Consider the following 21781-nt stretch of genomic DNA (forward strand, 5'->3'; position numbering starts at 1 on the left):
TGTCCTACCAATGTGATATGTTTTTCCAATGTGATATGTCCTGCCAAGGTGATATGTGATATGTCTTACCAATGTGATATGTCCTACCAGTGTGATATCTCCTGCCAATGTGATATGTTCTACAAATGTGATATGTTCTACCAATGTGATATGTTCTACCAATGTGATATGTTCTACCGATGTGATATGTCCTACCAATATGATATGTTCTACCAAGGTGATATGTTCTACCAATGTGATATCTTCTACCAATGTGATATGTCCTACCAATGTGATATGTTCTACCAAGGTGATATGTTCTACCAATGTGATATCTTCTACCAATGTGATATGTTCTACCATTGTGATATGTCCTACCAATGTGATATGTTCTACCAATGTGATATGTCCTACCAATGTGATATGTTCCACAAATGTGATATGTCCTACCAATATGATATGTTCTACCAATGTGATATGTTCTACCAATGTGATATGTTCTACCAATGTGATATGTTCCACAAATATGATATGTCCTACCAATATATTATGTACTACCAATGTGATATGTCCTACCAATGTGATATGTCCTACCAATGTGATATCTTCTACCAATGTGATATGTTCTACCAATGTGATATGTCCTACCAATGTGATATGTTCCACAAATGTGATATGTCCTACCAATATATTATGTTCTACCAATGTGATATGTTCTACCAATGTGATATGTTCTACCAATGTGATATGTTCCACAAATATGATATGTCCTACCAATATATTATGTACTACCAATGTGATATGTCCTACCAATGTGATATGTCCTACCAATGTGATATCTTCTACCAATGTGATATGTTCTACCAATGTGATATGTTCTACCAATGTGATATGTTCCACAAATATGATATGTCCTACCAATATATTATGTACTACCAATGTGATATGTCCTACCAATGTGATATCTTCTACCAATGTGATATCTTCTACCAATGTGATATGTCCTACCAGTGTGATATGTTCTACCAAGGTGATATGTCCTACCGATGTGATATCTTCTACCAATGTTCTACCAATGTGATATGTCCTACCAATGTGACATCTTCTACCAATGTGATATGTTTTACCAATGTGATATGTTCAGCCAGTGTGATATGTTTAACTTTGTGATATCTTCTACCAATGTGATATGTTCAGCTTGAGGAGGAGTCTCGGAAACTCCCTAGCAATCTAACGTTAAAGTTATACCGTTTAGGCCTCCCAGCGGGTAGTCCGGTAAGCTGTTAGCGACCAAACATAAAAACTTCCCGAGCAGAGCTGGCTACAGTCCACAATTAATGCTTCCGAGTCAGGAAGCCTGGTATATATTTTCTTTTGCTCCTTTGGGGTACATTCTTCGTTTTTTTCTGCTTTTTAAGTGGTATGAATTGGTAGGGCAGCCTTCAAAGTGTTATTCTAGGAGTACATTTTCATGTTTTTTCACGAAATAACACCTAGTTATAAATTCCTGCTACTGAATAATTACACTGGTGGAAACTTTCTTGCGCGTGCGTCCATGTAACAGTGTAAGGAAAATGTTGAAGTCAACCATTTCTATGTCGGAGTCAACCATTTTCATGTCAGAGTCAACCATTTCTGTGTCGGAGTCAACCATTTCTGTGTCGTAGTCAACCATTTCTATGCAGGAGAACCATTTTCATGTCGGAGTCAACTACATCTACATAAATGCAGAAATTTAGCCAACTCACCCAAACACTCTCCGAAAGGAAAGTCGAATCGGTATCCATTGACACACTGGTACGGACATGTGTATGATCCCACGGAATTCTGACACACCCTTAACCCACACGGAGCCTCATCGCACTCGTTTATATCTGAAGCGATGAAACATACAATACATTCATTGTACTATTCAAAGTCACTGTAGCATTCTCTATATCTAGCCCATTATTCTATGGGTAAATCAGATCTCTGACCGTAACAATACCACATGCAGACAATTTACAATTTTGTGATAAATTTCCACAAAGATATTGTGAACTGGAATGTTTGTATCCATAGTGGCTTTGTAAATAAGACATAATCTCCGCCATGAGTACATTTACTTTTAGTTACAAAAATAGGCGATAGGCCTACACACAGACTCACGAAAATGTTATGATCAGTCTGAGATATCACGAAATATACAGACAAGATATTATATTTTAGAAAATGTTTCACACTTTACATTCAAAGACCGCCTCTAATACCTAAACTGTTTCGTGTTGAAAATTTCTAGTGTTGTTCGCAAATCAATCATTCATTCATCCATCCATTCAATCAACTGTGCAGTATCAGATTGTGGTAGACAGATCGTTTTGATATCAGCACTTTGACATTGTCCGAATCACTTTTGTGTTTTCGGAACCCACATCATCCATCCATCCATCCATCCATCCAATCCATCCATCCATCCATCCATCCATCCATCCATCCATGCATCCAATCAACTGGGCAGTATCAGATTGTGGTAGACAGATCGTTTTGATATCAGCACTTTGACATTGTGGGAATCATATTGATGTTGTCGGCACCCACACCAAGGTCTCATTCATTTATTCATTCATTCATTCATCCATCCATTCAATCAACTGTGCAGTATCAGATTGTGATAGACGGGTCGTTTCGATATCAACACTTCTTCACAACATGGGCAGCAGGTCGTTGTGCAGCAGCATGTGGCATTTGTCATTGTGCCAATCACCTTTATGTTGTCGGTGGCCACACCAAGGCCTCCCGGGGCAATATAAATCTTTCAGTGATCATCGCTGTAGTTTGCAGCTGTCAGTGTATTCATCTTTCGCCTTGTAATACCGCATCATACTCATCTAACAGAAGCACTCCACTTGATAAATTAAAGAGCATTACGTCGTAAAGACATTAACTCTATTTCAATGCAGGGTGTGGTTATTTCGTTTGGATAGAAATCAATCCCATCTTTGTGCAGATGATTCTGTCATGGCCATGCCCACATACCTACATCTATATGTAAAGTAAACATGAAACCCCGATAATATCAGGCTAAGTTTTACATTTACCTTCACATTGGCTTCCGTTCCCATGGTAACCATCCTTACACGTACAGATGTAACTCCCAACAGTATTGTCACAGTCAGCATTAGCAGAACAGAGGTTATCACCATTACATTCGTCTACATCTAAAGAAAAATTGACATACATTTGTTACTTATAATACGAAAATGGTATATTACGTCCATGTCCTAACCCTAAGAAGTTAAAATATCGTGATGGAGGCATTTGTATTACCAACAGAGGCGACCTGCAGCCCGGTCTATTAAGGCGACACTCGACGTCATACTCAGGGTAACACCTGTGCATTCGTGGCCTTCCAAATAGACGTATACCACTGTTTGTCAGCGACGAGAATGTCACGTATTAGATGAACGACTGTGCTGGTGAAGCAGATCCAGATTTATGGTTCACCTTGTTGTCCACGATAACCACCCTGACGTATACAGCATTGCTACAGTGTCGATTCCTTAACATCATTTACCTCGTGTCCCGGGTAGAAATAACTACTGTGTGAGTTTATTTGCTTTTGCAACTAAGCTAATACACTAAACTGTAATCCCACCTTTCTTAGCTATTTAAAGCTCCGCACCTTCAACAGTATAATGGTTGGGGTGTCCATTGGCGGGACTCATTTGGCCGCTTGGACTCCACAAAAAGACACAGTATATGTACACACACCTAATGATTCCATCAGAACAGTCATCACTACAGCGGTAGATAACTCACCCACGGAGAGTGTGTACCCGCCAGGTGGTCGTTAGGTAGTGAGTGTTCTTCATGAGACACAGTTTTAAAGCACAAAGTTGTTGTGCCCTAAACGCCATACGTGGTTCATTTTCAATGAAATGATGAATGAATGAGAACTGATGACACCCTGGCAATATTTTTGCCATATCGTGACGAGAATATAAAATAAGGCCATGAAACAGTTATGACCGACTTTCGACGTAAATATGAAAACATTCATATCCAAATATTCGCACGCTTTTAAAATTCAAAATAAACAACCAACATTTTAACATAGGGGGATCAAGTATCTATTCCTAATGAAATGGGCCAATGACTTTTCAAACATAATTACAGAATTGGCAGGATTTACTTAATTACAGAATTGTCAGATAACTAATATACAGAGTCAGCCATAGCACAGACAATACAGTCAACCAGGTTATGTCTGATGCCATGTAACACACACCGGGAGCAATAGCAAACCGAAAATAAAATCGTCTGTTAAATGAGGATGTCAAATACCATTTGCTGAATCTGTTTGGTCGTTTTGTTTCTTGTACCCCACACACTGAACACTTGAAGGTCCCAATCACCCTCACAAAAAACGCCGAATACTCTTTGATTAAAAGTCTGTATAATGAATTTTAACTTTTGAAATATAGAATTTTATCCTTTGTTTGATAAATTGAGAAGAGCCTTAGCCTCGGCAGAAAAGTAAAGATGGGTATGGAAGATGAAGACAACAGACTTACTGCGCAAAAAACAGCTGAAGACACAAACTCCTTCTTTCCACCCACTAGTATATATACATTTATAATATTGATAGTTAGCTTTAAACTCGGAAAATCTTATGAATTATAGGAGTAATTTGACTTCTTATGTTTACGTAGAGACATATTACCTTAGTTTTCTGAGAAAACCGATGCATGAGTATAGACCCAGAAAAAGACAAATACATACAATCGTCGAAATTACAGAAACCTTGAGGCAGATCACTGATTAGTGCAGGCGAACTTTGTTTTACAACAGGATATACCCATTTTGTTCTATCTCAAGATGTGCAAATGTGTCAACAGAATAACCATTATTAAAAATAAGAAATGTTTGTTTGATTTGAAAGCAATGGTTTATGTTTCAATTGGCGTGTCCTCCATTGATATTTTTGGGGTATACATTTGTGCGAATTCACATTCTTATACATCAGTACGTTCGTGCAAAATGACCATAATTTAATAATAACACCGCAATACAGCTAGAAATTGAAATATTAGGGATTTCTAGGCGGCAAATGTCGCATTTATGAAAATTAGGCTCAGCTACACTTCTTAGATTTTGGCAGACTTTGAGCAAGTCATTCTGGAAAATTCATCTGACAAAATGAATTGTGTTGCAATTTGTTTTGCTAAACCAATTTTCTTCTTATATTCTCTGGACTAGTTGACAGACAAGACAGATCTTTTGTGAAAGATAATTATTTGGGCTATTGTAAAATAGCAGCAAAAATTCGGTTGTGTTTGTTAGGAGCTGATCCATCTTTGGACAAGAATAGCCGTTCTAGGCTACAGCATATCAAGTATAGTATTTCACAGCACTGTGTGGCCTGGGGCTTTGCACATGTGTCAAGCTACAGTTTTCACATTACATTGGCTGGTGTCACTTAGAAAGTGATTTTCAAGAAATAGTATTATAATCATAATTAAAATTGTACTTTCTGGACTAAGCACAGATTCCGATGTTGAAAATCGACCTGTTCTGGGAGCCCTTTCGTTGTGGAGCTATTGAAAGGACGTCAAACAGTCAGTTCTTTTGGAGGGGGCCTGTTGGTTGAATGGTCTAGACGGTTGGCATGTATTGCTAGCCATTAGGTGTCTGAATCTGTGCTGGCTGATTCCAAATCCCGATTTTGTATCAGCCAAGTTTAGTAGTGGAATCTGTGCTATATAAAGAGAGTTTAAATTTATACAGCAGAGATAATATTTTAATACTAACCAGATTGGTGTTTGAACATACCATTCTACAACATATGCTTTACATTTCGTCATCGCAAAAGAGATTGGAAAATTTCGTAAACCACTTGTACTGGGTTGGGGTTTAATAGATTAATTAAATTTAAGCAATCAAGTAACTTTAAACAGGCTATGCTGTGGATCTGGGACAAAAAAGCCATACTGGCTGATCAGATAAAACAGCTAACACGTGCACAACCGAGATGGATATTTTGTGATAAGTAATTATTTGGTTGATCCTACAATAATAGCAAAAATTTCAATAGGATTTGTGCTGATCGATGCTTAGCTTTCAAAAATACAGATCCGTACTCTTCCATTCACTAACCTGGAACTCGATCTTTGCGTGTTTGTTGTTCTCAACATGTCAAAGATGCACGCTACAAAAACGTGTTTCCTTTAATCCTACAGTCCTGACTGAATATCACCTAGTTATTAGTGGATAATGAAACCATAATGTTACAGTAAACACACATGAACTGTCGCATCGAAAGCAAGTCAAACATTGCTAACTGCCATTTTTTTCCTCGATCAGGCCACAGTCGGCATTGTCAAGGAAAAGATAAACTCGAGGAATATTTCGAATAAAACAAAGAGCAATACAGCATTAAAAAGGCGACTGAAAACTTGTTTGGGTGACTTAATAATAATTTTTGTTAAATAGTGATCAAAAGGAACAATAAGCCACTATGATAAAGAAGAAGATGATCTCAATTATCGGAAGAACCTATTGAGTCTACCCTATACCCTTGCTAGCGACCGTGACCGAATTCTGACACACCCTTAACCCACACGGAGCCTCATCGCACTCGTTTATATCTGAAGCGATGAAACATACAATACATTCATTGTACTATATCATACAACTTACAAAGTCACTGTAGCATTCTCTATATCTAGCCCATTATTCCATGGGTAAATCAGATCTCTGACCGTAACAATACCAAATGTGGACAATTTACACTTTTGTAATAAATATGCACAAAGATATTGTGAAAAGGAATGCTTGTATCCATAGTGGCTTTGTAAATAAGACATAATCTCCGTCATGAGTACATTTACTTTTACTTACAAAAATAGGCGATAGGCCTACACACAGACTCACGAAAATGTTATGATCAGTCTGAGATATCACAAAATATACAGACAAGATATTATATTTCAGAAAATGTTTCACACTTTACATTCAAAGACCGCCTCTAATACCTAAACTGTTTCGTGTTGAAAATTTCTAGTGTTGTTCGCAAATCAATCATTCATTCATCCATCCATTCAATCAGCTGTGCAGTATCAGATTGTGGAAGGGGTGTCGTTTTGATATCAGCACTTTGCCATTGTGCGAATCACTTTTGTGTTTTCGGAACCCACATCATCCATTCATTCATTCATCCATTCAATCAACTGTGCAGTATCAGATTGTGGTAGACGGGTCGTTTCGATATCAGCACTTCTTCACAACATGGGCAGCAGGTCGTTGTGCAGCAGCATGTGGCATTTGTCATTGTGCCAATCACCTTTATGTTGTCGGTGGCCACACCAAGGCCTCCCGGGGCAATATAAATCTTTCAGTGATCATCGCTGTAGTTTGCAGCTGTCAGTGTATTCATCTTTCGCCTTGTAATACCGCATCATACTCATCTAACAGAAGCACTCCACTTGATAAAGTAAAGAGCATTACGTCGTAAAGACATTAACTCTATTTCAATGCAGGGTGTGGTTATTTCGTTTGGATAGAAATCAATCCCATCTTTGTGCAGATGATTCTGTCATGGCCATGCCCACATACCTACATCTATATGTAAAGTAAACATGAAACCCCGATAATATCAGGCTAAATTTTACATTTACCTTCACATTGGCTTCCGTTCCCATGGTAACCGTCCTTACACGTACAGATGTAACTCCCAACAGTATTGTCACAGTCAGCATTAGCAGAACAGAGGTTATCACCATTACATTCGTCTACATCTAAAGAAAAATTGACATACATTTGTTACTTATAATACGAAAATGGTATATTACGTCCATGTCTTAACCCTAAGAAGTTAAAATATCGTGATGGAGGCATTTGTATTACCAACAGAGGCGACCTGCAGCCCGGTCTATTAAGGCGACACTCGACGTCATACTCAGGGTAACACCTGTGCATTCGTGGCCTTCCAAATAGACGTATACCACTGTTTGTCAGCGACGAGAATGTCACGTATTAGATGAACGACTGTGCTGGTGAAGCAGATCCAGATTTATGGTTCACCTTGTTGTCCACGATAACCACCCTGACGTATACAGCATTGCTACAGTGTCGATTCCTTAACATCATTTACCTCGTGTCCCGGGTAGAAATAACTACTGTGTGAGTTTTTTTGCTTTTGCAACTAAGCTAATACACTAAACTGTAATCCCACCTTTCTTAGCTATTTAAAGCTCCGCACCTTCAACAGTATAATGGTTGGGGTGTCCATTGGAGGGACTCATTTGGCCGCTTGGACTCCACAAAAAGACACAGTATATGTACACACACCTAATGATTCCATCAGAACAGTCATCACTACAGCGGTAGATAACTCACCCACGGAGAGTGTGTACCCGCCAGGTGGTCGTTAGGTAGTGAGTGTTCTTCATGAGACACAGTTTTAAAGCACAAAGTTGTTGTGCCCTAAACGCCATACGTGGTTCATTTTCAATGAAATGATGAATGAATGAGAACTGATGACACCCTGGCAATATTTTTGCCATATCGTGACGAGAATATAAAATAAGGCCATGAAACAGTTATGACCGACTTTCGACGTAAATATGAAAACATTCATATCCAAATATTCGCACGCTTTTAAAATTCAAAATAAACAACCAACATTTTAACATAGGGGGATCAAGTATCTATTCCTAATGAAATGGGCCAATGACTTTTCAAACATAATTACAGAATTGGCAGGATTTACTTAATTACAGAATTGTCAGATAACTAATATACAGAGTCAGCCATAGCACAGACAATACAGTCAACCAGGTTATGTCTGGTGCCATGTAACACACACCGGGAGCAATAGCAAACCGAAAATAAAATCGTCTGTTAAATGAGGATGTCAAATACCATTTGCTGAATCTGTTTGGTCGTTTTGTTTCTTGTACCCCACACACTGAACACTTGAAGGTCCCAATCACCCTCACAAAAAACGCCGAATACTCTTTGATTAAAAGTCTGTATAATGAATTTTAACTTTTGAAATATAGAATTTTATCCTTTGTTTGATAAATTGAGAAGAGCCTTAGCCTCGGCAGAAAAGTAAAGATGGGTATGGAAGATGAAGACAACAGACTTACTGCGCAAAAACAGCTGAAGACACAAACTCCTTCTTTCCACCCACTAGTATATATACATTTATAATCCTGATAGTTAGCTTTAAACTCGGAAAATCTTATGAATTATAGGAGTAATTTGACTTCTTATGTTTACGTAGAGACATATTACCTTAGTTTTCTGAGAAAACCGATGCATGAGTATAGACCCAGAAAAAGACAAATACATACAATCGTCGAAATTACAGAAACCTTGAGGCAGATCACTGATTAGTGCAGGCGAACTTTGTTTTACAACAGGATATACCCATTTTGTTCTATCTCAAGATGTGCAAATGTGTCAACAGAATAACCATTATTAAAAATAAGAAATGTTTGTTTGATTTGAAAGCAATGGTTTATGTTTCAATTGGCGTGTCCTCCATTGATACTTTTGGGGTATACATTTGTGCAAATTCACATTCTTATACATCAGTACGTTCGTGCAAAATGACCATAATTTAATAATAACACTGCAATACAGCTAGAAATTGAAATATTAGGGATTTCTAGGCGGCAAATGTGGCATTTATGAAAATTAGGCTCAGCTACACTTCTTAGATTTTGGTGGACTTTCAGCAAGTCATTCTGGAAAATTCATCTGACAAAATGAATTGTGTTGCAATTTGTTTTGCTGAACCAATTTTCTTCTTATATTCACTGGACTAGCTGAGAAACAAAACAGATATTTTGTGAAAGATAATTATTTGGGCTATTCTAAAATAGCAGCAAAAATTTGGTTGTGTTTGTTAGGAGCTGATCGATCTTTGGACGAGAATAGCCGCTATAGGCTACAGCATATCAAGTATAGTATTTCACAGCACTGTGTGGCTTGAGGCATTGCACATGTGTCAAGCTACAGTTTTCACATTACTTTGGCTGGTGCCATTTAGAAAGTGATTTTCAAGAAATAGTATTATAATCATAATTAAAAATGTACTTTCTGGAGTAAGCACAGATTCCGATGTTGAAAATCGACCTGTTCTGGGAGCCGTTTCGTTGTGGAGCTATTGAACGGACGTCAAAGAGTCAGTTCTATTGGAGGGGGCCTGTTGGTTGAATGGTCTAGACGGTTGGCATGTATTGCTAGCCATTAGGTGTCTGAATCTGTGCTGGCTGATTCCAAAACCCGATTTTGTATCAGCCAGGTTTAGTAGTGGAATCTGTGCTATATAAAGAGAGTTTAAATTTATACAGCAGAGATAATATTTTAATACCAACCAGATCGGTGTTTGAACATACCATTCTACAACATATGCTTTACATTTCGTCACCGCAAAGGAGAATGGAAAATTTCGTAAACCATTTGTACTGGGTTGAGGTTTAATAGATTAATTAAATTTAAGCAATCAAGTAACTTTAAACAGGCTATGCTGTGGATCTGGGACAAAAAAGCCATACTGGCTAATCAAATAAAACAGCTAACACGTGCACAACCAAGATCGATATTTTGTGATAAGTAATTATTTGGTTGATCCTACAATAATAGCAAAAATTTCAGTCGGATTTGAGCTGATCGATGCTTAGCTTTCAAAAATACAGACCCGTACTCTTCCATTCACTAACCTGGAACTTGATCTTTGCGAGTTTGTTGTTCTGAACGTGTCAAAGATGCACGCTACAAAAACGTGTTTCCTTTAATCCTACAGTCCTGACTGAATATCACCTAGTTATTAGTGGATAATGAAACCATAATGTTACAGTAAACACACATGCACTGTCGCTTCGAAAGCAAGTCAAACATTGCTAACCGCCATTTTTTTCTGCGAATCGGCCACAGTCGGCATTGTCAAGGAAAAGATAAACTCGAGGAATATTTCGAATAAAACAAAGAGCAATACAGCATTAAAAAGGCGACTGACAACTTGTTTGGGTGACTTAATAATAATTTTTGTTAAATAGTGATCAAAAGGAACAATAAGCCACTAAGATAAAGAAGAAGATGATCTGAATTATCGGAAGAACCTATCGAGTCTACCCTATACCCTTACTAGCAACCTTGTCATTTGAAAATGGCGTTTTTCGAAGTTCGGATGCTGTCCGAGTTGGTGCGACAGTTATATTTCTGTCATTTACGACCTTATGGTCTTTATTGTTACCGCATAAAAAGGTGATATCAAATCAGAAATGCTTTAAAATCACAGTTTGCGTTCTGTACAGCTTTCACACTTTGAGAACAAGGGCCAACAGGGCCGAGTACAAAATTTGTGAATGTAAATATTCAGAGCGGTTAATGTGGAGGCTAATCTGGAAATGCGGACGTCCAGTCCCAGAAATATGATATGTTCTACCAGTGTGATATCTTTTACCAGCGTGATATGTTCTACCAGTGTGATATCTTTTACAAGTGTAATATGTTATATCAATGTAATATGTCCTACCAATGTGATATGTTTTTCCAATGTGATATGTTCTACCAATGTGATATGTGATATGTCCTACCAATGTGATATGTCCTACCAGTGTGATATCGCCTGCCAATGTGATATGTTCTACAAATGTGATATGTTCTACAAATGTGATATGTTTTACCAGTGTGATATGTTCTACCGATGTGATATGTCCTACCGATGTGATATGTCCTACCAATGTGATATGTTCTACCAAGGTGATATGTTCTACCAATGTGATATGTTCTACCAATGTGATATGTTCTACCAATGTGATATGTTCCACAAATGTGATATGTCCTACCAATGTGATATGTTCTACCAATGTGATATGTCCTACCAATGTGATATGTTCTACCAATGTGATATGTTCTACCAATGTGATATGTCCTACCAATGTGATATGTTCTACCAATGTAATATGTCCTACCAATGTGATATGTTCCACAAATGTGATATGTCCTACCAATATATTATGTTCTACCAATGTGATATGTTCTACCAATGTGATATGTTCTACCAATGTGATATGTCCTACCAATGTGATATGTTCCACAAATGTGATATGTCCTACCAATATATTATGTCCTACCAATGTGATATGTCCTACCAATGTGATATGTTCTACCAATGTGATATGTTCTACCAATGTGATATGTCCTACCAATGTGATATGTTCTACCAATGTGATATGTCCTACCAGTGTGATATGTTCTACCAAGGTGATATGTCCTACCGATGTGATATCTTCTACCAATGTTCTACCAATGTTCTACCAATGTGATATGTTCTACCAATGTGATATCTTCTACCAATGTGATATGTTCAGCCAGTGTGATATGTTTTACCTTTGTGATATCTTCTACCAATGTGATATGTTCAGCTTGAGGAGGAGTCTCGGAAACTCCCTAGCAATCTAACGTTAAAGTTATACCGTTTAGGCCTCCCAACGGGTAGTCCAGTAAACTGCTAGCGACGAAACATAACAACTTCCCGAGCAGAGCTGGCTACAGTCCACAATAAATGCTTCCCAGTCAGGAAGCCTGGTAGATAGATATAGATATAGATATATTTTCTTTTGCTCCTTTGGGGTACATTCTTCGTTTTTTCTGCTTTTTAAGTGGTATGAATTGGTAGGGCAGCCTTCAAAGTGTTATTCTAGGAGTACATTTTCATGTTTTTTTCACGAAATAACACCTAGTTATAAATTCCTGCTACTGAATAATTACACTGGTGGAAACTTTCTTGCGCGTGCGTCCATGTAACAGTGTAAGGAAAATGTTGAAGTCAATCATTTCTATGTCGGAGTCAACCATTTTCATGCCAGAGTCAACCATTTCTGTGTCGGAGTCAACCATTTCTGTGTCGTAGTCAACCATTTCTATGCAGGAGAACCATTTTCATGTCGGAGTCAGCTATATCTACATAAGTGCAGAAATTTAGCCAACTCACCCAAACACCCTACGAAAAGATCTTTCAATCGGAATCCACTGACACACTGGTTCAGACATGTGTATGATCCCACGGAATTCTGACACACCCTTAACCCACACGGATCCTCATCGCACTCGTTTATATCTGAAGCGATGAAACATACAATACATTCATTGTACTATATCATACAAGTCACTGTAGCATTCTCTATATCTAGCCCATTATTCTATGGGTAAATCAGATCTCTGACCGTAACAATACCACTTGCAGAACAATTCACAATTTTGTGATAAATTTGCACAAAGATATTGTGAACTTGAATGTTTGTATCCACAGTGGCTTTGTAAATAAGACATAATCTCCGTCATGAGTACATTTACTTTTACTTACAAAAATAGGCGATAGGCCTACACACAGACTCACGAAAATGTTATGATCAGTCTGAGATATCACGAAATATAAAGACAAGATATTATATTTCAGAAAATGTTTCACACGTTACATTCAAAGACCCTCTCTAATACCTAAACTGTTTCGAAAAAACTGGTTGAAAATTTCTAGTGTTGTTCACAAATCAATCATTCATTCATTCATACATTCAATCAGCTGTGCGGTATCAGATTGTGGTAGGCGTGTCGTTTTAATATCAGCACTTTGCCATTTTGTGAATCACCTTTGTGTTGTCGGCACCCACACCAAGGTCTCATTCATTCGATCATCCATTCAATCAACTGTGCAGTATCAGGTTGTGATGGACGGATCGTTTTGGTATCAGCACTTTGCCATTGTGGGAATCACTTTTGTGTTGTCGGCACCCACACCAAGATCTCATTCATTTATTCATTTATTCATTCATTTATTCATCCATTCAATCAATTGTGCAGTATCAGAGTGTGGTAGACACATCGTTTTGATATCAGCACTTTGCCATTGTCCGAATCACCTTTGTGTTGTCGGCACCCACACCAAGATCTCATTCATTCATTCATTCATTTATTCATCCATTCAAACAACTGTGCAGTATCAGATTGTGGTAGACACATCGTTTTGATATCAGCACTTTGCCATTGTCCGAAACACTTTTGTGTTGTCGGCACCCACACCATGATCTCCTTCCTTCCTTCATTCATTCATTTATTCATCCATTCAATCAACTGTGCAGTATCAGATTGTGGTAGACACATCGTTTTGATATCAGCACTTTGCCATTGTCCGAGTCACCTTTGTGTTGTCGGCACCCACACCAAGATCTCATTCATTCATTCATTCATTCATTCATTCATTCATTCATTCATTCATTCATTCATCCATCCATTCAATCAACTGTGCAGTATCAGATTGTGGTAGGCTGATCGTTTTGATATCAGCACTTTGCCATTGTCCGAATCACTTTTGTGTTGTCGGCACCCACACCAAGATCTCATTCATTTATTTATTTATTCATTCATTTATTCATCCATTCAATCAACTGTGCAGTATCAGATTGTATTAGACAGATCGTTTTGATATCAGCACTTTGCCATTGTCCGAATCACTTTTATGTTGTCGGCACCCACACCATAATCTCATTCATTCATTCATTTATTCATTTATTCATCCATTCAATCAATAATGCAGTATCAGATTGTATTAGACAGATCGTTTTGATATCAGCACTTTGCCATTGTCCGAATCACTTTTGTGTTGTCGGCACCCACACCAAGATCTCATTCATTTATTCATTTATTCATTCATTTATTCATCCATTCAATCAATAGTGCAGTATCAGATTGTATTAGACAGATCGTTTTGATATCAGCACTTTGCCATTGTCCGAATCACTTTTGTGTTGTCGGCACCCACACCAAGATCTCATTCATTTATTTATTTATTCATTCATTTATTCATCCATTCAATCAACTGTGCAGTATCAGATTGTGGTAGACACATCGTTTTGATATCAGCACTTTGCCATTGTCCGAATCACCTTTGTGTTGTCGGCACCCACACCAAGATCTCATTCATTCATTCATTCATTTATTCATCCATTCAAACAACTGTGCAGTATCAGATTGTGGTAGACACATCGTTTTGATATCAGCACTTTGCCATTGTCCGAATCACTTTTGTGTTGTCGGCACCCACACCAAGATCTCCTTCCTTCATTCATTCATTCATTTATTCATCCATTCAATCAACTGTGCAGTATCAGATTGTGGTAGACACATCGTTTTGATATCAGCACTTTGCCATTGTCCCAGTCACCTTTGTGTTGTCGGCACGCACACCAAGATCTCATTCATTCATTCATTCATTCATTCATTCATTCATTCATTCATTCATTCATTCATTCATTCATCCATCCATTCAATCAACAGTGCAGTATCAGATTGTGGTAGGCTGATCGTTTTGATATCAGCACTTTGCCATTGTCCGAATCACTTTTGTGTTGTCGGCACCCACACCAAGATCTCATTCATTCATTCATTTATTCATTTATTCATCCATTCAATCAATAGTGCAGTATCAGATTGTATTAGACAGATCGTTTTGATATCAGCACTTTGCCATTGTCCGAATCACATTTGTGTTGTCGGCACCCACACCAAGATCTCATTCATTTATTCATTTATTCATTCATTTATTCATCCATTCAATCAATAGTGCAGTATCAGATTGTATTAGACAGATCGTTTTGATATCAGCACTTTGCCATTGTCCGAATCACTTTTGTGTTGTCGGCACCCACACCAAGATCTCATTCATTTATTCATTTATTCATTCATTTATTCATCCATTCAATCAACTGTGCAGTATCAGATTGTGGTAGACACATCGTTTTGATATCAGCACTTTGCCATTGTCCGAATCACCTTTGTGTTGTCGGCACCCACACCAAGATCTCATTCATTCATTCATTCATTCATTTATTCATCCATTCAATCAACTGTGCAGTATCAGATTGTGGTAGACACATCGTTTTGATATCAGCACTTTGCCATTGTCCGAATCACTTTTGTGTTGTCGGCACCCACACCAAGATCTCCTTCCTTCATTCATTCATTCATTTATTCATCCATTCAATCAACTGTGCAGTATCAGATTGTGGTAGACACATCGTTTTGATATCAGCACTTTGCCATTGTCCGGGTCACCTTTGTGTTGTCGGCACGCACACCAAGATCTCATTCATTCATTCATTCATTCATTCATTCATTCATTCATTCATTCATTCATCCATCCATTCAATCAACAGTGCAGTATCAGATTGTGGTAGGCTGATCGTTTTGATATCAGCACTTTGCCATTGTCCGAATCACTTTTGTGTTGTCGGCACCCACACCAAGATCTCATTCATTTATTTATTTATTCATTCATTTATTCATCCATTCAATCAACTGTGCAGTATCAGATAGTTTTAGACAGATCGTTTTGATATCAGCACTTTGCCATTGTCCGAATCACTTTTGTGTTGTCGGCACCCACACCAAGATCTCATTCATTTATTTATTTATTCATTCATTTATTCATCCATTCAATCAACTGTGCAGTATCAGATTGTATTAGACAGATCGTTTTGATATCAGCACTTTGCCATTGTCCGAATCACTTTTATGTTGTCGGCACCCACACCAAGATCTCATTCATTCATTCATTTATTCATTTATTCATCCATTCAATCAATAGTGCAGTATCAGATTGTATTAGACAGATCGTTTTGATATCAGCACTTTGCCATTGTCCGAATCACTTTTATGTTGTCGGCACCCACACCATAATCTCATTCATTCATTCATTTATTCATTTATTCATCCATTCAATCAATAGTGCAGTATCAGATTGTATTAGACAGATCGTTTTGATATCAGCACTTTGCCATTGTCCGAATCACATTTGTGTTGTCGGCACCCACACCATAATCTCATTCATTCATTCATTCATTCATTCATCCATCCATTCAATCAATAGTGCAGTATCAGATTGTATTAGACAGATCGTTTTGATATCAGCACTTTGCCATTGTGGGAATCACTTTTGTGTTGTCGGCACCCACACCAAGATCTCATTCATTTATTCATTTATTCATTCATTTATTCATCCATTCAATCAACAGTGCAGTATCAGATTGTATTAGACAGATCGTTTTGATATCAGCACTTTGCCATTGTCCGAATCACTTTAGTGTTGTCGGCACCCACACCAAGATCTCATTCATTTATTCATTTATTCATTCATTTATTCATCCATTCAATCACCTGTGCAGTATCAGATTGTGGTAGACAGATCGTTTTGATATCAGCACTTTGCCATTGTCCGAATCACCTTTGTGTTGTCGGCACGCACACCAAGATCTCATTCATTCTTTCATTCATTCATTCATTCATTCATTCATTCATTCATTCATTCATTCATTCATTCATTCATTCATTCATTCATTCATTCATTCATTCATCCATTCAATCAACAGTGCAGTATCATATTGTGGTAGACTGATCGTTTTGATATCAGCACTTTGCCATTGTCCGAATCACTTTTGTGTTGTTGGCACCCACACCAAGATCTCATTCATTCATTCATTCATTCATTTATTCATTCGGGGCCTCCGTGGCTCAGTCGGTTAAAGCGCTAGCGCAGCGTAATGACCCAGGAGTCTCTCACCAATGCGGTCGCTGTGAGTTCAAGTCCAGCTCATGGTGGCGGCCGAACGTGAGAAGGTCTGCCAGCAACCTGCGTATGGTCGTGGGTTTCCCCCGGGCTCTGCCCGGTTTCCACCCACCATAATGCTGGCCGCCGTCGTATAAGTGTAATATTCTTGAGTACGGCGTAAAACACCAATCAAAAAAAAAAAAAAATTTATTCATTCATTCATTTATTCATCCATTCAATCAACTGTGCATTATCAGATTGTGTTAGACAGATCGTCTTGATACCAGCACTTACTTTGCCATTGTCCGAATCACCTTTGTGTTGTCGGCACCCACACCAAGATCTCATTCATTCATTCATTCATTCATTTATTTATTCATTTAATCAACTGTGCAGTATCAGATTGTGGTAGACAGATCGTTTTGATATCAGCACTTTGCCACTGTTCGAATCACTTTTGTGTTGTCGAAACCAACACCAAGATCTCCTTCATTCATTCATTCATTCATTCATTCATTCATTCATTCATTCATTCATTCATTCATTTATTTATCCATTCAATCAACTGTGCAGTATCAGATTGTGGTAGACAGATCGTTTTGATATCAGCACTTTGACATTGTGGGAATCACATTGATGTTGTCGGCACTTACACCAAGATCTCATTCATTTATTCATTCATTTATTCATTCATCCATTCAATCAACTGTGCAGTATCAGATTGTGATAGACGGGTCGTTTCGATATCAGCACTTCTTCACAACATGGACAGCTGGTTGTTGTACAGCAGCATGTGGCATTTGTCATTGTGCGAATCACCTTTATGTTGTCGGTGGCCACACCAAGGTCTCCCGGGGCAATATAAATCTTTCAGTGATCATCGCTGTAGTTTGCAGCTGTCAGTGTATTCATCTTTCGCCTTGTAATACCGCATCATACTCATCTAACAGAAGCACTCCACTTGATAAAGTAAAGAGCATTACGTCGTAAAGACATTAACTCTATTTCAATGCAGGGTGTGGTTATTTCGTTTGGATAGAAATCAATCCCATCTTTGTGCAGATGATTCTGTCATGGCCATGCCCACATACCTACATCTATATGTAAAGCAAACATGAAACCCCGATAATATCAGGCTAAGTTTTACAGTTACCTTCACATTGGCTTCCGTTCCCATGGTAACCGTCCTTACACGTACAGGTGTAACTCCCAACAATATTGTCACAGTCAGCATTAGCAGAACAGAGGTTATCACCATTACATTCGTCTACATCTAAAGAAAAAATCGACATATATTTGTTACTTACAATACGAAAATGGTATATTACTTCCATGTCCTAACCCGAAGAAGTTAAAATATCGTGATGGAGGCATTTGTTTTACCAACAGAGGCGACCTGCAGCCCGGTCTATTAAGGCGACACTCAACGTCATACTCAGGGTAACACCTGTGCATTCGTGGCCTTCCAAATAGCCGTATACCACTGTTTGTCAGCGACGAGAATGTCACGTATTAGATGAACGACTGTGCTGGTGAAGCAGATCCAGATTTATGGTTCACCTTGTTGTCCACGATAACCACCCTGACGTATACAGCATTGCTACAGTGTCGATTCCTTAACATCATTTACCTCGTGTCCCGGGTAGAAATAACTACTGTGTGAGTTTTTTTGCTTTTGCAACTAAGCTAATACACTAAACTGTAATCCCACCTTTCTTAGCTATTTAAAGCTCCACACCTTCAACAGTATAATGGTTGGGGTGTCCATTGGAGGGACTCATTTGGCCGCTTGGACTCCACAAAAAGACACAGTATATGTACACACACCTAATGACTCCATCAGAACAGTCATCACTACAGCGGTAGATAACTCACCCACGGAGAGTGTGTACCCGACAGGTGGTCGTTAGGTAGTGAGTGTTCTTTATGAGACACAGTTTTGAAGCACAAAGTTGTTGTGCCCTAAACGCCATACGTGGTTCAATTTGAATAAAATGATGAATGAATGAGAACTGATGACACCCTGGCAATATTTTTGCCATATCATGACGAGAAAAAAATAAGACCATGAAACAGTTATGACCGACTTTCGACGTAAATATGAAAACATTCATATCCAAATATTCGCACGGTTTTAAAATTCAAAATAAACAACCAACATTTTAACATAGGGGGATCAAGTATCTATTCCTAATGAAATGGGCCAATGACTTTTCAAACATAATTACAGAATTGGCAGGGTTTACATAATTACAGAATTGGCAGATAACTAATATACAGAGTCAGCCATAGCACAGACAATACAGTCAACCAGGTTATGTCTGATGTCATGTAACACACACCGGGAGCAATAGCAAACCGAAAATAAAATCGTCTGTTAAATGAGGATGTCAAATACCATTTGCTGAATTTGTTTGGTCGTTTTGTTTCTTGTACCCCACACACTGAACACTTGAAGGTCCCAATCACCCTCACAAAAAACGCCGAATACTCTTTGATTAAAAGTCTGTATAATGAATTTTAACTTTTGAAATATAGAATTTTATCCTTTGTTTGATAAATTGAGAAGAGCCTTAGCCTCGGCAGAAAAGTAAAGATGGGTATGGAAGATGAAGACAACGGACTTACTGCGCAAAAAACAGCTGAAGACACAAACTCCTTCTTTCCACCCACTAGTATATATACATTTATAATCCTGATAGTTAGCTTTAATCTCGGAAAATCTTATGAATTATAGGAGTAATTTGACTTCTTATGTTTACGTAGAGACATATTACCTTAGTTTTCTGAGAAAGCCGATGCATGAGTATAGACCCAGAAAAAGACAAATACATACAATCGTCGAAATTACAGAAACCTTGAGGCAGATCACTGATTAGTGCAGGCGAACTTTGTTTTACAACAGGATATACCCATTTTGTTCTATCGCAAGATGTGCAAATGTGTCAACAGAATAACCATTGTTAAAAATAAGAAATGTTTGTTTGATTTGAAAGCAATGGTTTATGTTTCAATTGGCGTGTCCTCCATTGATACTTTTGGGGTATACATTTGTGCGAATTCACATTTTTATACATCAGTACGTTCGTGCAAAATGACCATAATTTAATAATAACACTGCAATACAGCTAGAAATTGAAATATTAGGGATTTCTAGGCGGCAAATGTCGCATTTATGAAAATTAGGCTCAGCTACACTTCTTAGATTTTGGCAGACTTTGAGCAAGTCATTCTGGAAAATTCATCTGACAGATATACCACCAAAATAAATCGTTTTGCAATTTGTTTTGCTAAACCAATTTTCTTCTTATATTCACTGGACTAGTTGAGAAACAAGACAGATATTTTGTGAAAGACAATTATTTGGGCTATTCTAAAATAGCAGCAAAAATTCGGTTGTGTTTGTTAGGAGCTGATCGATCTTTGGACAAGAATAGCCGTTCTAGGCTACAGCATATCAAGTATAGTATTTCACAGCACTGTGTGGCTTGAGGTATTGCACGTGTGTCAACGTACAGTTTTCACATTACATTGGCTGTTGTCATTTAGAAAGTGATTTTCAAGAAATAGTATTATAATCATAATTAAAAATGTGCTTTCTGGACTAAGCACAGATTCCGATGTTGAAAATCGACCTGTTCTGAGAGCTGTTTTGTTGTGGAGCTATTGAGCGGACGTCAAACAGTCAGTTCTTTTGGAGGGGGCCTGTTGGTTGAATGGTCTACACGGTTGGCATGTATTGCTAGCCATTAGGTGTCTGATTCTGTGCTGGCTAATTCCAAAACCCGATTTTGTATCAGCCAAGTTTAGTAGTGGAATCTGTGCTATATAAAGAGAGTTTAAATTTATATAGCAGAGATAATATTTTAATACCAACCAGATTGGTGTTTGAACATACCATTATACAACATATGCTTTGCATTTCGTCATCGCAAAGGAGATTGGAAAATTTCGTAAACCACTTGTACTGGGTTGGGGTTTAATAGATTAATTAAATTTAAGCAATCAAGTAACTTTAAACAGGCTATGCTGTGGATCTGGGACAAAAAAACCATACTGGCTGATCAGATAAAACAGCTAACACGTGCACAACCGAGATTGATATTTTGTGATAAGTAATTATTTGGTTGATCCTACAATAATAGCAAAAATTTCAGTCGGATTTGAGCTGATCGATGCTTAGCTTTCAAAAATACAGACCCGTAC

General features: G+C 38.0%; 1 protein-coding gene across 1 annotated transcript in view; it reads right to left on the reverse strand.

The window, feature by feature from the left end:
* The window catches only part of LOC135481045 (latent-transforming growth factor beta-binding protein 4-like), a 44545-nt gene that overhangs the window by 19115 nt on the left and 3649 nt on the right, over positions 1 to 21781 (reverse strand). Inside the window, exons 4-8 of the mRNA XM_064760975.1 lie at positions 18729 to 18848; positions 12968 to 13093; positions 7635 to 7754; positions 3057 to 3176; positions 1728 to 1853 (exon numbers count right to left, since the gene is read on the reverse strand). Coding sequence (XP_064617045.1) covers positions 1728 to 1853; positions 3057 to 3176; positions 7635 to 7754; positions 12968 to 13093; positions 18729 to 18848 — 612 coding nt within the window. The remainder of the gene's footprint in view (positions 1 to 1727; positions 1854 to 3056; positions 3177 to 7634; positions 7755 to 12967; positions 13094 to 18728; positions 18849 to 21781) is intronic.

This window comes from Liolophura sinensis, chromosome 13 (genome assembly GCF_032854445.1).
Source record: "Liolophura sinensis isolate JHLJ2023 chromosome 13, CUHK_Ljap_v2, whole genome shotgun sequence".
Classification (NCBI taxonomy): Eukaryota; Metazoa; Mollusca; class Polyplacophora; order Chitonida; family Chitonidae; genus Liolophura; species Liolophura sinensis.